Source organism: Fusarium tjaetaba (assembly GCF_013396195.1).
Source record: "Fusarium tjaetaba strain NRRL 66243 chromosome Unknown NRRL66243_c0000138, whole genome shotgun sequence".
Taxonomy (NCBI): domain Eukaryota; kingdom Fungi; phylum Ascomycota; class Sordariomycetes; order Hypocreales; family Nectriaceae; genus Fusarium; species Fusarium tjaetaba.
Genome location: NW_023501334.1, coordinates 104,078 through 117,529, shown reverse-complemented (window position 1 = coordinate 117,529; position 13,452 = coordinate 104,078). Strand labels below are relative to the sequence as shown.

Below are 13,452 nucleotides of genomic sequence, written 5' to 3'. Positions count from 1 at the left end.
GGATATAACGGGAGTTTGATAGGGCGCGAGGGGTTGTGAGGGAGAGGTTGTGTAACGATCCACGTTGGTAGGAAGGGCATTGCCGAGACAGACCTTCTACTTCCGGTTATGATTTTCAGCTGGGTGTGCCCGTTGGCAGTTCCAATCATTGTCTAGAATAGACGAGTTGCAAACCCAATCCGGATAGTTGGTTCAGAAAGACATCAGTTTTCACTTTACTCCTGCGGGGACTGCAAGTCGTGATGGTATCATGAACCAATGCAGGGGACATTCCAGCGAGTCTTGGAGGTGTAAGCGATGTGATTAACTTTGCTTTTATTTTCAAGGGGGGGCTAGATCAAGACTGAAGGGGATCGCGTGCCGGATTTGATGTGATTGTTGTTGAGAAGACTTCACGAGTGCGTGGTCCGTAGAAATGGTTAGAGACATGCCAACGCGAAAAACATAAATACTCCAACCATCTTGTCAGAGCTAGAGAGCACCAACGCACATATCATCGCTTCACTCGTTAATCATGTTGTTCACTCCGCTCATTCTTCTCCTTCCCGCTGTTAGTCATGCCTCTTGGTTGCCCATCAGGTTGCCCATCAGGCGAGGACAGCCTTCGATCCCCGAAGACTGTACCGTGACGAGCACTCTTTCCCCTATCACTATGACCAGCATCTATCCTACCTCTACCATTGGGCCCCATGGTTCCGACTCTGGTTCTGGTGGTTCCCATGGTTCTGGTGGCTCTGGCTCTGGCTCTGGCTCTGGTGGCTCAGGTCACGGTCATGTGACAGACGGCGGCTCACTCGTCTACACCACCGCCCTCCCAACCCTCGGCCCCAATGGTCCAGGTGTACATACTTATACCATCACCGCCCCCTGCGCCTCGTCTCACTGCCAGAGACCTGCCCCCACCGAGTGTCCTCCTGGTTTCACCACCACGGCCGTTATCTGCCACGTCTGTGGCGAGCACCCAGTGACCACTACTTTGACTCTGCCTATCGAGTCAGCCACAGCTGCTCAGGGGTCTCACGGTGGGGCCGCCAAGTCTGGCTCTACTCTGACTTCGGTTGTCACGGCCGTAGTTCACAAAACCGTCGCGCCTGTTTCTCCTGCTGAGAGCGTGTACCCGTGGATTTCTCGCGGTGGTCCTCAATTGCCCGATGCCGAGAAACCGTCTCAGGTCCCTGGTGCCACTGTTGGTTCAGATTCTAAGCATGATGGTGCTGGAAAAGGCGACGAATTACCCGACGCGCCTAAGAACACCGGCGCTCCCGAATCGCCGGCTGGTGCGGGCGCTAGTTCTCACAGTACCACTGTGGATGCACCCAACGGAGCCTCTACTGCAGCGGGTAATGAAGCCGGGCACGGAGACGGAGCCGGAGATGAAGCGGGATCGGAATCGGCATCTCCTTCTGATGACGCTAGTCCCTCAGCCGTTGTCGTTACTGGCCGCGCACCCGACAACAAGGTGAACAAATCTGTTGTCCTCAAAGCCTTCCTCTTTGCTACAATGGTCTTGTGTCCTCTCTACATCTAGTCAGAGGGGTGAGTCAGAATGTGGGGTTTCTCTTCTCATAATAAATCGAGCTTTAAGAATTTTACTGTGCCCCTTGTACCTATGCATCCAAGACATGCAGGAGATCGATCTATTAGTTCATCCTTACTTAATACAATTCATCCACTTTTGTTTTGTCGACCAAAGTCATCTTGAAGCCCCGCGATTGGTCGAGTGTTTTAAGCGGCTGAAGTTGAATGTCTCGGCATCGGGTGGGGGGCTCCATTTGGAGGCTCCCCAGGGAATGAAAGAAAAACCAGGACCTTAGCCCTAAGGGATGAAAATCTTAGGTAAATTTAGCCTAAGTTTAGGGGAGTCTTTACTAAGTTTATTTTGACACCCCATATTTAAAGATCGGTGTTTTCTTGCCCCCTGAGGGGCTCCTCCAGCTGAACAGGGGTTTACAACGGCGCCAACGATATGCTAGCCTGTTTTGTCAGCTGTCAACTACAGGGCTAACGGCTCAACTGTCTTACTGATGACGACGTCGATATCAGCCACACTTTAATACTGTTGGTTGTCTCGTAAATTGCAACAATATGATTGAGACCAATATTACATTCATTGGCAGTCGATAATTGACTATTTCTTTCTTTGCCCGGAATTATCCCTCCATCATCTCTCCATTTTGTATCTCCCCCATCAAAGCATCATACCACGCATCAAGAGCCTCATCAATATTGAATCCACCGCCATCCAAGAACTCATTCACCTGGTTAACATACGCTTCTACGCCATCACCCATCGAGAACATAATATCATCGCTAGGGTTAAAAATAAGTCCTTGTGACATTGTGCCAGGGGAGATCGAGTTCATAGCCCCTGGACTAATGCTGGTGAAAATCGTCTTGGCGTAAACGTTGTTTCTCACAGCCCGGAACAAGTCTTTGTACTTTGCCAAATACGGTGCCCTCATGTGAATGATCCCTCGGTCGATCAGGTCTAGGCACATGTCAGTGTCGTTAAAGTGTCGATGGGGCCTCGGGGAGTTATCGCCAGTCTGTGGTAGGGCCATCGCTTGCCTGCAGGACAAGCATGTCAGTCACATTCCAGGGTTCAGCTCGTTTAGCTCGTTTAGCCTACCAGTCGCAGTACAGAGCTGCTAGTCCGACAAGGATTATATCGTGCAGTTGTCTAAAACATCGACAGATAGCAGAAATGCCATATTCGCCCTCGATTTTGGACCAGTGACTGATTGCAGTCGATGCGGCCTTTGAGCAGTAAGACGCCATTTGGCGTGATGGTACCATGAATGTCGGTGACGGTCTGTGTAGTAGAAGTTGCAAGAGACAGTACTCAATCTTCATCTCAGAGTACTCTCGGGATGGCTTCAGTCCCATTGCCTCCAATTGCTGCTCCCAGAGTTCAAGGTCTCGCCGGATTTGATCCGAAGTCGCACAAATCTGCTGGAATGTAGTATCCATCGCCGTGCCGCTTGGCCCTCTCGCTATGTAGATCGACTCAAGGATGCGACCACCAATTCTCCGCAACGCAATCATGTGACGAACAACCTCAACATTATGTTTGTGGAGAACTGGGGCCATGGAACTCTCAAGGGGTGTAAGTGCATCGAATGTGGCTGGTTTGGGTAACATGGTGTGGACTGCGTGGTCCCGAATGGATAAGACTCGACCTGTCAGGGTCGCAACTTGTCTAGGTTGCGAGGTCAGTCGAGTCAGAACTCTCGATTGGGCGAGACAACTAACCGCTCCAGGTTGTATGCACACCACCACGTCCTATTCCGGATCTCCAATTCTTCAGCTGTGAAGCCCCAGTCTTTGTTGTGGCGGTGGAGTCCTGCTTCAATGGCAGCCGACATGATGTACCGGCTGACCTGCCAGAGGTCATTATTGTGGCTGCTGTGGGACGAGTCTAGCATCCATATCGCCAGAAGCAGCACTGCCTGTATCCCGAAGAGGTCTCTTGGGTGGTCACTAAAGTTATTGAAGAAGCGCAATGCGGTTTGGAAGTATGCATTGGAGTCGTTGAGGTCCATCATGGCTGGGGACTGCGCATCCTTCGTGGTGAGTTGACAGCTTGCTAGTGCTAGAATAGCAAACACAGTAAACTTCTCATGGTCGCTACACTGCCTGGGACCCTCGTAGATACGCTGAAAGACCCTTCTCAAATGCGGAAGCTGTAAAAACGGCCACCAAATATGTACCCTAGAGATGTAGATGTTGAGCAGAGTCCGTGCGATAGGCTGGGGCGGAAGTGCTGCAGTTGCTTCACAAAGGGGCTGTTCAAGACCACTTCCCTGGCTCCCGGAATCCCACGAGGGAACAAGATTAAGTTGTTTGAAGAAGATCCTCGCAAATGTCGATCCGGCCGCGCTGCCGACTGAAGCAGTAGATCAAAGATCAGCAGGGTCTTCAATTGATCAACAAAATCGATCTTCACTTACCATACTTGCTGCCTGAGTACAGATCTGATCCTCCCGTTGTGAGGAAACCCACCTCTTCAGCCTCCTTCTGCAGATCAGCACGGGGCTCCGGATTCACGTCCGATGGTTCTGGGTCTGGTTCGGGAACGGTCTCATTGGGTGTTGGGACCAGTCTCAGTCTTGCTTCGAGGTCATTGATCCTGTCTTGGAGAGCTTTTACTACTGTGTATGGATAGGATACACAGTCTGTAATATTACAGGCTTCATTTTGTCGTGCGCATGCTGTACACTGCGGAACTCTCAGGTCGCACTTAGACTCGGTGTCAGCCGAGGATCTCGAATGAGTATACTATTGCCTGGAGACAAACTCACTTTGACCTTACGTGACCGACATCGACTGCATGCTTTTGAAACAGAAGGTTGAAGAGTTGAGAGCATGAAACATTATTGTTTAGGGTACTGATATTCTTTTGTCTGTTTCCTCTTCAAGTGGATGAATGAATGACGGCCAAGTCTAAATGTCTCGCACCCATCCGAAAATAGTGGAGACATAATGGTTGACGCCATCACGGATCGGAATTATGCAGCTACCGAGCAGACCGTTATCTGGGCGTTATCCGTTATCGCATGGGCGATAAGCTTGTAAAAGTATCTCAATCATCAAACAGACCCAGTACCTCTTACTCTCGTGCATGTCAAGGCCCAACGCAGAACAATACTTGTATACCAATTGAAGTTCAAGTCATGTGGATTATTTTCTTTCTCACCCCATTTATTTCCCATTTGTAAGTAATTTCTCCCTGTCGGGTCATCAGCACGCTTATTCCAGAGCAAACATCGTTGTTTTAAAACAATGTACAGGGTAGCCTCTGGCTGAACCGACTACGGGGCCAGGGCACCACTGAAGTATGCCGCAACTTCATACTCCGTACGTCTCTGGCTTCTGACGCCTGGCCCTTTTCCATATACACCGCCCTATAAATAATTGTGGCTATAGGGGTGCCACCAAAAAATTAGCCAAGTTCCACCGAAGGTACTGTATCATAAAATTAAATTTATGAACTCGCGAAACTACGCACGCGAACATGACGCGTCTCATTGGCCAGTTCACGAATCACGATTGAGCAGGGTAAGATTGTGCATATCATCAATTAGCTAGATTTCATTTGCCCTGGAGAAAACTTTGTCTCTTCTAGTAAGTGTATCGGAAGTTGGGATTCTGCCAATCCGTCTTGTCGCTCCTTTCCGCCTCCAGTCCAATATCAGTGTCGTCATGAGCCTTGCCATATTGCTTGTTGCGCCTCCTGTTCTCGATACCGCAGAGAACATAGTACGCCAGACCGGTGGTAGCCATCAAGGCAAATGCGAAAAGCATAGAGCCGATGCCAAGGACATACGTGGGTGCTTGTCTATCAAGGAAAAACTGAGGTCCGACAATATTGCCAACGGCTGTAAGTGTCAGTCAGAGGGTGAAAACTGAGGAAGTGCGCTGGTACATACCGTAGACAATCGCGATGGAGATACCCATAAAACTCTTTTTTGTCGCACCAGCAGTATTCGAGGACGAGAGACTGAGCAGGAAGACCCAGGGGACATTATAGAATCCCATGAGGTAGACACCCGCCAGAGACGCGTCGCGTTGGGTTGCAACGTCGAGTGAGTGAACCATAACCGCTCCAACAAGACCCATAAGCGCACCCAAGATCCAGAAGATACATCGCAAATTGGGGATGAAGAACGCGATAGTTGTCAGAATAGCCTGGCTGATCATGGCAACTGCTGCCTGAGGAGTCGCCATGAGAACGGTCTTGGTCTTGCTAAACCCATACCCAGCGATGATGAGAGGGTTAAAGTTTGTGATGCCTGCGTTGGCGAGGGCATAGCCAAAGACGCCGAGCCAGATGCAGTAACACTTGGGGTCCCGGAGAGCCTCAAAGATCTGAGCAGTTTGGAATTTCTAGAGCCATGTAAGCCTCAGATCATCTAATGGGGAATGTGTTGCTGCATACCTTCTTTGACTCGATACCGGTCTGATTGGGCGCGAGGCGAATCATGGCGAGCTTCTTTTCCTCTTCGGTGAAGAACCATGCTTTCGAGGGAGTATCGGGAAGGCCGAAGAAGACAAGAGCTCCGGCGAGGATGGTGCAAGATCCATAGATTAAAAAGATGTACTGTCACTTCTCGTCAGCATAGAAACATCGCCTGAAAGGACGTTTACTGACCTTCCAAGTGGATAGCGATCCATTGATCTGCCCAATCGCATAAGACAGGATACCTCCAAATACACCGGCGAAAGTGTTGTACCAGAACGCTGTTCTCAAAGGCTGCTCGTTCCTCAAATACCACATCGAGTTGATGATCATCATGCAAGGCAACACAGCAGCTTCGAAAACACCCAGGAGGAATCTGATAGTCGCTAGGCCCGCGAAGTTATGGCAAAGTGCCATGAAGCATAGAGCGATACCCCATAGCGTGAGGCAGCCACCCACATACTTGCCGATAGGAATCTTGGTCATTAACCAAAGGTTGGGGAATTCCATGGCGAGGTATCCGAAGTAGAAGATGCTGCTGAGCCAACTGTACTCTTGGGGCTTGAGGTGGGCATCTTCCTTGATACCGAAGATGGCAGCATATCCGAGTGCATTCTTGGATCTGTCAGCAGGCAATTGGCAGAATTTGAGTATTCAGACGTACCTTATCCAGGAAAGCAAGTGTCATAGACAGAACAGCGAGCGGCATGACCACCAGATCTGTCTTGAGGAGGAGTCGCTTTGATTGAGCCTTGGTCAACTCAAGAACCTCATCGTGCTCGCGATCAGAAGCAACGGATTGAGCCATATCCTTGGCCTGGCCTTGCTCAGTCTTGGGAGTCTGCGACATGATGCAAAATTTTCGAGGATGTCCAAGTCTAGAAGCGAGATGGGAAGTCCCTCGACGATCTTTAGATGCTTCGCATGGCCGTCTTTAAGTTTCTTGAGATTGACAATGCTACAAAAGTTAGTCTACCACTTCCCCGGGTTTAGCGGGGCCAAATTTCGCTGCAACGGGGAGTTTATCGCTGCAGTTGTTAGGCTTCGGTGTACAACGAGACGCTCGGTCACCACCGAGCTCACTACTCGGACGCTACCGAGGGGACTTTACTGCTTTGAGGAGCTCTAGCCTATCAACCCGCCTTGTTATCTGGGGTTGGGCATGATAAGCAGCGAACCAGATTGAATGCCGATGACGATTGGGGAGCCTTGCGATCACGTCAAGTTACAGTGGGTAGTTGGCCGATTTTTGATAACAGACTTACTACGTATGAAACAGTCGTCAGGAGAGAAAACTCTGCATCAGGCGGCAGAAATAAATGCATTAAAGACTATACTAAATTGATCCTAAAGTTTTGATGAATTATCCCAAGTTTAGAAAACTCTTATCGCGTTGTATTGAAGTCCGAGGCTTTGTACAGACGCGAGTAGTGAGCAGATGATCCAAGCCTTATCGGCTGCTGCATTTGCGCGAGTCAGCTCGGTCACGACCGAATTTGCCGTCCGGTGGACACCGAGCTACCTCCACGGTCCGAAGATCTAACCTGAGCCTTATTGAAATTCTCGGAGATATAATATTTGACTGAATTGAACCATTCCATCCTGATATCACGAAATCGAAGCCCCATATACAATTTTCAACAAGAGCAAATATGACCAACACGAAGCAGGGAAGCCATGGAGGTTCGACGCACAGCTCAGTGCCGAATGCGAAGAATGCTTCTATCAAGGTAAGCTGTCTCACAAAGCATGCGCATAATAGTTAGTGACGGAGATTTAGGTTGGAATTCGTGATGGCGTCATTGGCGAGTTCAATCTGGTACCTCGAGCGGAAGCTGTAGTCTCAGTATTTGACTCAAATTTCTTGATCGGCGATGGCATCTGGGTAGGTTCTACTGCGCGAAAATGACTACCAAATGACTAACACTGGCCAAGGAAGGCATTCGTGCAAACAAGGGCCGAGTTCAGTTTGCTAAAGAGCACATAAACCGTCTCTTCCAGTCCGCAAAGGCCATGTACATGGACCTCGGCCTGTCAAAAGGCGACCTCCTCGACCTCATTCACAAGACCCTAGATGCCAATGACATGGGAGATGATGAACATGTTCACATTAGACTTGTCGTTAGTCGTGGCTTGAAAGCTACACCCTACCAAAACCCAAAGGTCAACATTGGTCTTCCTCTCATCGTCATCATTCCCGAGTCTAAGGCTGTTGATCCCAACTCCAAGTCAAGAGGACTCAGACTCGCGACAACATGGGTCCGTCGTGGCCCGCCCGATGTCAAGGACGAGCAGTGGAATCACATCTCAAAAGCCACTGATGTACAAGCTTGCATCCATGCGAACGTGATGAACGTCGACGAGGCGCTCATGCTTGACCTACGCGGCTTTGTCAAGACATGCAACTCAGTCAACTTCTTCATCGTTCGTGGTGATGAAGTCTGGGCCCCTACCAAGGATAACCAGATGCAAGGGATTACCCGCCAAAAGACCATTGATGTTTGCCGAGCGAATGGCATCACTGTTCGAGAGCTCGACTTTACTCTCACCGAGACATATGGGGCAGATGAGGCTTTCTGTACAGGGACTTTCCCCTCCCAAATTCACGTTACTGAGATTGATGGGCGAGTAATTGGTGATGGGAAGAGAGGCCCTTTGACGGAGAGGATACAGCAATTGTACTCGGAGCTTGTGCGGAAGGACGTGGAGAGATCAAGGGACGAGATCAAGGCGGAAGTGGTTAGTCCACGAGATTTGTCGTTCTTGAAGTCAAAACTATAACTATAATGTTACTGGAACGACTATTATTAATCCCTGATCACTTCAAAAACAGTCTTTCCCAACCCCCCTTTTCCTTTATAAGTCTGATCGCAAGCTTCGCGAACTGCCTTAATATCTCTCATATCTATCTTGGCCCCAACTACCGGCTTCACCTTTCCACTTTCCACATAGCCTGTAAGCTTATCCAGATCCTCTCGGTTCGGATCCAGGAAGTGATACATATATGTGACGCCCCATCGCCATGCCCGGAGTCTGCGTATCGCATCCGCTGCATCAAGGAATACGCGCCCAGCAAATGGAATTCGAGGGTTATCCGGTTGTCGCATTACGCTTGAAGCCTGGAGAGTTGAAGCAGATGGAGCCGTAGAAATTGAAACAATCATGCCGGTTGATGGAACCATGAGTGAGAGAAACTCCATGGCTTGCCCGGTAGTATCGAAGCAAAAGTCAACGGACTTTGCAGGAATGGCATCCGATACCTTTTGCTTGGTGTAATCGATGACTATGTTGTCAGTCAGTCAAATCTCGATGTTTGAGCTTATGACTTACTCTGATCTACCGTGCCTTCGCCAAGAAGCTGTGCAACTTTGGGAATTTTGGAGGTCGAGACTGTGGTGATGACTTTGCCGGCGTGAAAGACGTTCTTGGCTAATTGGCATGCGATGGCTCCTGTCCCGCTCACTGCCGACAAGCATTAGTATTCGTGTCGATGATAGAAGTGATTTATAACTTACAGCCCGCAGGGATAAAGACTGTCTTGTCCTCCAGCGAGCCCTTGTACTGCCCGAGAACCTGCAGTGCCGTGACTCCAGCTAGTGGCAGAGATGCGGCATCGGCAAAGGAGAGACTCTTAGGCTTCAAAGATACATAGTGATCTGGGCACTTTGCAAATTCACTCCAGGCACCTGTTTCATGATGTCAGTAGTCTGTTTGACCTCTCACGAACCACGCCCGCATACCTCTCCCAGCTTCTGGCAACCTTGTATAGACTTCGTCGCCAACTTTCAGTCTTGTCACACCTTTCCCGACTTCCACGACGACACCAGCCGCGTCATATCCAAGTTTATATGGGAATCTTAACAACGGTGTTATCAGACTGCGTGTCGTTTCACCCTCAATTGAGACAACTTACTCTTCCTTTATCGCCATCTTGAACACGCCAGCAGCCTTCTTGACATCGACTGGATTGATGCTCGCTGCATGGACTTTGATGAGTACATCTTTATCTTCTGTGATCGCTGGCTTTGATACTGTCGAAAGTTCATAGCCACTTGGGCTAGTATAGCTCGGCGCTGTGATTGAGAGCATCTCTGTTGACATGATTGCAGATATGAGCTTCAGGCAATGAAAGAGGATATCTATCAGAGATATACTCCTTTTGAGTAGAGCTCGGAGACATTATAGATAAGTCATCTGGAAATTCCATTGAAGGTCAGCTCTCGCCACTCATGATTGGTAAGGAAAACCAACTGTTTTCGTTTACAGGCGAGATCTCAGGCCTCGGCTGAATCCACTAGCCTAATTTCGGGGCCGGGATTGACACCTTGCTCCAACTCCGGTGGAGGAAATTTCGATTTGTGGCGCTAATACTTGTGACAATTAATGAGCCGTCGGGCAGAATTCACTCCGCCAGCACCAATTTTATTAACAGCGCCTTAAGGACCAAATGTTTCTTGTCCAAACAGCCCTCAGCATTCGGCGTAGGAATCGAATTGGAATTAACCACCTGGTATTCAATTGTTCGTCTTACAAAACGCCCGAAAACAATAGTCTAACTGTCCGAGTTATTCAACAAAATAATCTATCAGCATTATATCCTTAATTGACCTTCCTCGCTAGACCCCACCTCGTCGGCATATCTCGAGAAGCTTCCAATAACAATATTTGGAACATGATCGTCACAGTGCTTGGTGTCGACAATATCGCTAAGCAGAGTGTTAGCTATACCTTGGGAGTTGATGTATCGGTAGTACTTACTAGCTCTCTGTCTCTACCTCTCTTACACACTTATTATCCAGAAACTTCAGCCGGCCAGTCCCCTCGGTATCACTACCGAATTGGACGAACTGAAACATCAGCGTCGAAGACGGTTGCTTGCACTTGATGAGGTAGTCGATAGCCCGCTTGATAGAAAACTTGACCTGATCGGCACCAGGTTCCCAGACCCCATCAGTATAGATATAGATGCTTGTGGGTTTGACCTTTCTTCCAACAAGCACCCGGTCGAGTATTGTGTCCAGACAGCCCCTCATGTTACAGGTCCCATCGACGGTCGGCATTTTGTTGATGGCTTTCTCGATCTGCGAACTAGTTTTGCATATCCGTGGCTTCTTGGCGATTTCTGATGCGGCGTAGAGCTCCATGCCGTCCTCGTCAACAGCCTTGGCAACGTAACTGATGACCCTCGCCGTCTTAACCACCTTTGGCTTATGCTGCCCCATCGATCTGAAGTTATCAATGAGCATGATCTAGAGACTCGCGATTAGCGGGTTTTACACGGTAACAGTTGGAAACAAACCTGGTCCCTGCCTCTCGCCATCGCGATCTTGATCCGAGCCTCTTCCATACCGGGGAGCTTCATTATCTCTTTGGCCTTATCTGGTCTCATGCCGATTGAAGTGGGGAAGGAGGAGATGTTGGTCTTCTCCATCATTCGATACACCTCATCCACAGTAACCTTAACAACTGCCTGCGGAGGGTTTGGTGTCTTCATCTGAACATGACCGTTGGCCATTGGTGGAGACGTAAATTGAGTAACGGATGGCGCTGGTGACGAAGGTCCCGCGGTAGACTGATCGAGGGAAGTCCTGGGGGAAGCACAGAAGTGATTGGCCTGTTGTTGAATTGGCAGCCCAAGGTTGCTAACCCGGGAAACGCGTGGTAGAGATGGATTAGGCACAGTTTGCCGCCTACTCGGAGATGTATGGCGTGCCTGCGGAGGCTTGCCACTCGAAACCGCCTGGTCGTTGTCGAGTGAATCTTCTTTCATGTTCTTGATCTCTCTCTCTGCTCGGATCCTAATGTTCATCGCGGTCAACCTCTCGTCTACGCCAGTGAGCATGTAATCCAGTATGACTTTGCTCATATAAGGCGAGATTCTGTCACTGCCTCTTTTGTCCTGAAGCGCTAATTTATGAGACTCCTCAACAGCGGCAAGACGGTCCACTCCATCATGGAAACAGGCGTCATGATCACGTTCCTTCATGTGACGCTGAGAAGAAATCTCTGCTCGCCTTCGGCGGCGGTACTCTTCACGACCTGGCTCACCGCAAATCGACCAAACGAGAACGTCGCTGAACACAGCGCCCAGTGCCCATATGTCTGCCGTTGGTGGGAGATCAGTTCGGACAGTGTTTTGAACCGAAAAGTTTGCGAAGCTCTCTGGAGAAACTAGACTTATGGTTAGCTTTGACAATGGATGTTTAGCAGCACGTACTGTACATCCGGTTGCCCCTATTCTCTGTTGCCAATTTTCCTCCCGAAGCTGAAACTCTCCCGATCTCCGCCAATCCAAAGTCTGTAAGTTTAAACTTCACGTCAAAGCGGGAGTCCTTGTCCTTTTCGGGGAAAACCAGGATGTTTGCTGGCTGAATGTCTTGGTGGACCCTACAACACGTCAGTATATGTCCATCTCCTTAGTCTACGGCCTCCACCTACCCTGCAAGGAACCAGACTGGAGCCCCATCCGGTCGGTAGAGATCGTGTAGAACATTTAGAGCATCCAGAAGATGGAGCAGCCTACTCCACAATAATCGGAACTCGTTCGGGCTGACAGGTGGAAGTGTGTTTTGGAAGAAGTCCTTGAGGGATCCTCCGGCTGCATACTCAAGAACTATGATGTACTTCCTCTTTCCCTGGAATGAGAAGGAAGCAAGGTGCTTAGTGATATACTTGTTGTTCTTTCTGCGGAGCTTCAGGTAAACATCTGTCTCGGCTTTATAGAGGTCTTCTGTCCCAGCACCCTCGTAGACCTTGAACACAACTGGCTGGTCTTCTAGTGCCGTTAGGCTTCCTCCAGAGTGTACCTGCACCTCCCATAGCGTGGCTGTATCGCGTCCGCCGCGTCTCTGGGTGAGTTGCCTCTTATAAGTGACAGGCAAAATGGTCTTGGGATGCACGACACGACTGAAAATCTTGTCTGGTGGAAAGAACAGAGGTATGAACATCCACTGCTCTCGTAGGAAGTCGCTGGCCCATTGGCAAGTCGGGGGGAAACAAGTCTCATCGAAGGGTAATCGGCTGTCATCAAGACCCTTCACATGAGAACACAACCACTCAATTTCTTGCGACCGGCCAATGTGAGTCAGAATGGAGAATACACGAGGAAAGTCGCTGATGATCATATCTGGACTTGATGCGACTGGAGGCTGTTGAGAGTTCAAGATGATATCGACACGTCGTTCTGTCCAGTAGTTGTCCAAAGCGGATGGTATAACGTAGGGGACCTTCTCACCATCGCCATTGATTCCCTCACGTAGGTTTTCGGCGATGTGTTGGTGGAAGTGATCCATGGTTTGTGTGAGCATCTTGCCTCTGTATGTGACGTGTGACGAATATTGAGTGGTACTGATGGATAGGAATTCGGAAATAAGAGACTAGACGTATTTGCCACTTTTAAGGTGCGTGTAGCGAAAGGCAAAGTAGATGGAACGTAATGGTGCCCCAAATGAGAGGGTGAGACTCACTGATTGGGGGTCTGGGATCAAGTTATA

The 13,452-nt window shown here is 49.4% G+C and overlaps 5 protein-coding genes across 5 annotated transcripts; 2 read left to right on the top strand and 3 right to left on the bottom strand.

Moving 5' to 3' along the window:
- Positions 1-514: 514 nt before the first annotated feature.
- On the top strand, positions 515-1,528 carry FTJAE_6974 (uncharacterized protein; the record flags this gene model as incomplete). The annotated part of the gene is made up of 1 exon (XM_037353642.1): positions 515-1,528. One exon carries the CDS (start codon positions 515-517, stop codon positions 1,526-1,528), a length of 1,014 nt encoding a protein of 337 aa, XP_037205921.1.
- Positions 1,529-2,150: 622 nt separating this feature from the next.
- FTJAE_6973 (purine utilization positive regulator) lies at positions 2,151-4,374 on the bottom strand (the record flags this gene model as incomplete). The annotated part of the gene is made up of 6 exons (XM_037353641.1): positions 2,151-2,568; positions 2,630-3,199; positions 3,253-3,656; positions 3,711-3,886; positions 3,951-4,129; positions 4,313-4,374. 6 exons carry the CDS (start codon positions 4,372-4,374, stop codon positions 2,151-2,153), a joined length of 1,809 nt encoding a protein of 602 aa, XP_037205920.1.
- A 747-nt stretch (positions 4,375-5,121) lies between these two features.
- FTJAE_6972 (allantoate permease) lies at positions 5,122-6,809 on the bottom strand (the record flags this gene model as incomplete). The annotated part of the gene is made up of 5 exons (XM_037353640.1): positions 5,122-5,378; positions 5,430-5,886; positions 5,939-6,100; positions 6,152-6,574; positions 6,624-6,809. The coding sequence occupies 5 exons, from the start codon at positions 6,807-6,809 to the stop codon at positions 5,122-5,124; spliced, it is 1,485 nt and encodes a 494-aa protein (XP_037205919.1).
- An 802-nt stretch (positions 6,810-7,611) lies between these two features.
- On the top strand, positions 7,612-8,740 carry FTJAE_6971 (branched-chain amino acid aminotransferase; the record flags this gene model as incomplete). The annotated part of the gene is made up of 3 exons (XM_037353639.1): positions 7,612-7,689; positions 7,740-7,844; positions 7,895-8,740. The coding sequence occupies 3 exons, from the start codon at positions 7,612-7,614 to the stop codon at positions 8,738-8,740; spliced, it is 1,029 nt and encodes a 342-aa protein (XP_037205918.1).
- A 26-nt stretch (positions 8,741-8,766) lies between these two features.
- FTJAE_6970 (serine threonine kinase) lies at positions 8,767-13,266 on the bottom strand (the record flags this gene model as incomplete). The annotated part of the gene is made up of 10 exons (XM_037353638.1): positions 8,767-9,242; positions 9,290-9,421; positions 9,475-9,645; positions 9,700-9,815; positions 9,873-9,990; positions 10,568-10,665; positions 10,718-11,208; positions 11,259-12,130; positions 12,177-12,346; positions 12,398-13,266. The coding sequence occupies 10 exons, from the start codon at positions 13,264-13,266 to the stop codon at positions 8,767-8,769; spliced, it is 3,513 nt and encodes a 1,170-aa protein (XP_037205917.1).
- Positions 13,267-13,452: the final 186 nt, after the last annotated feature.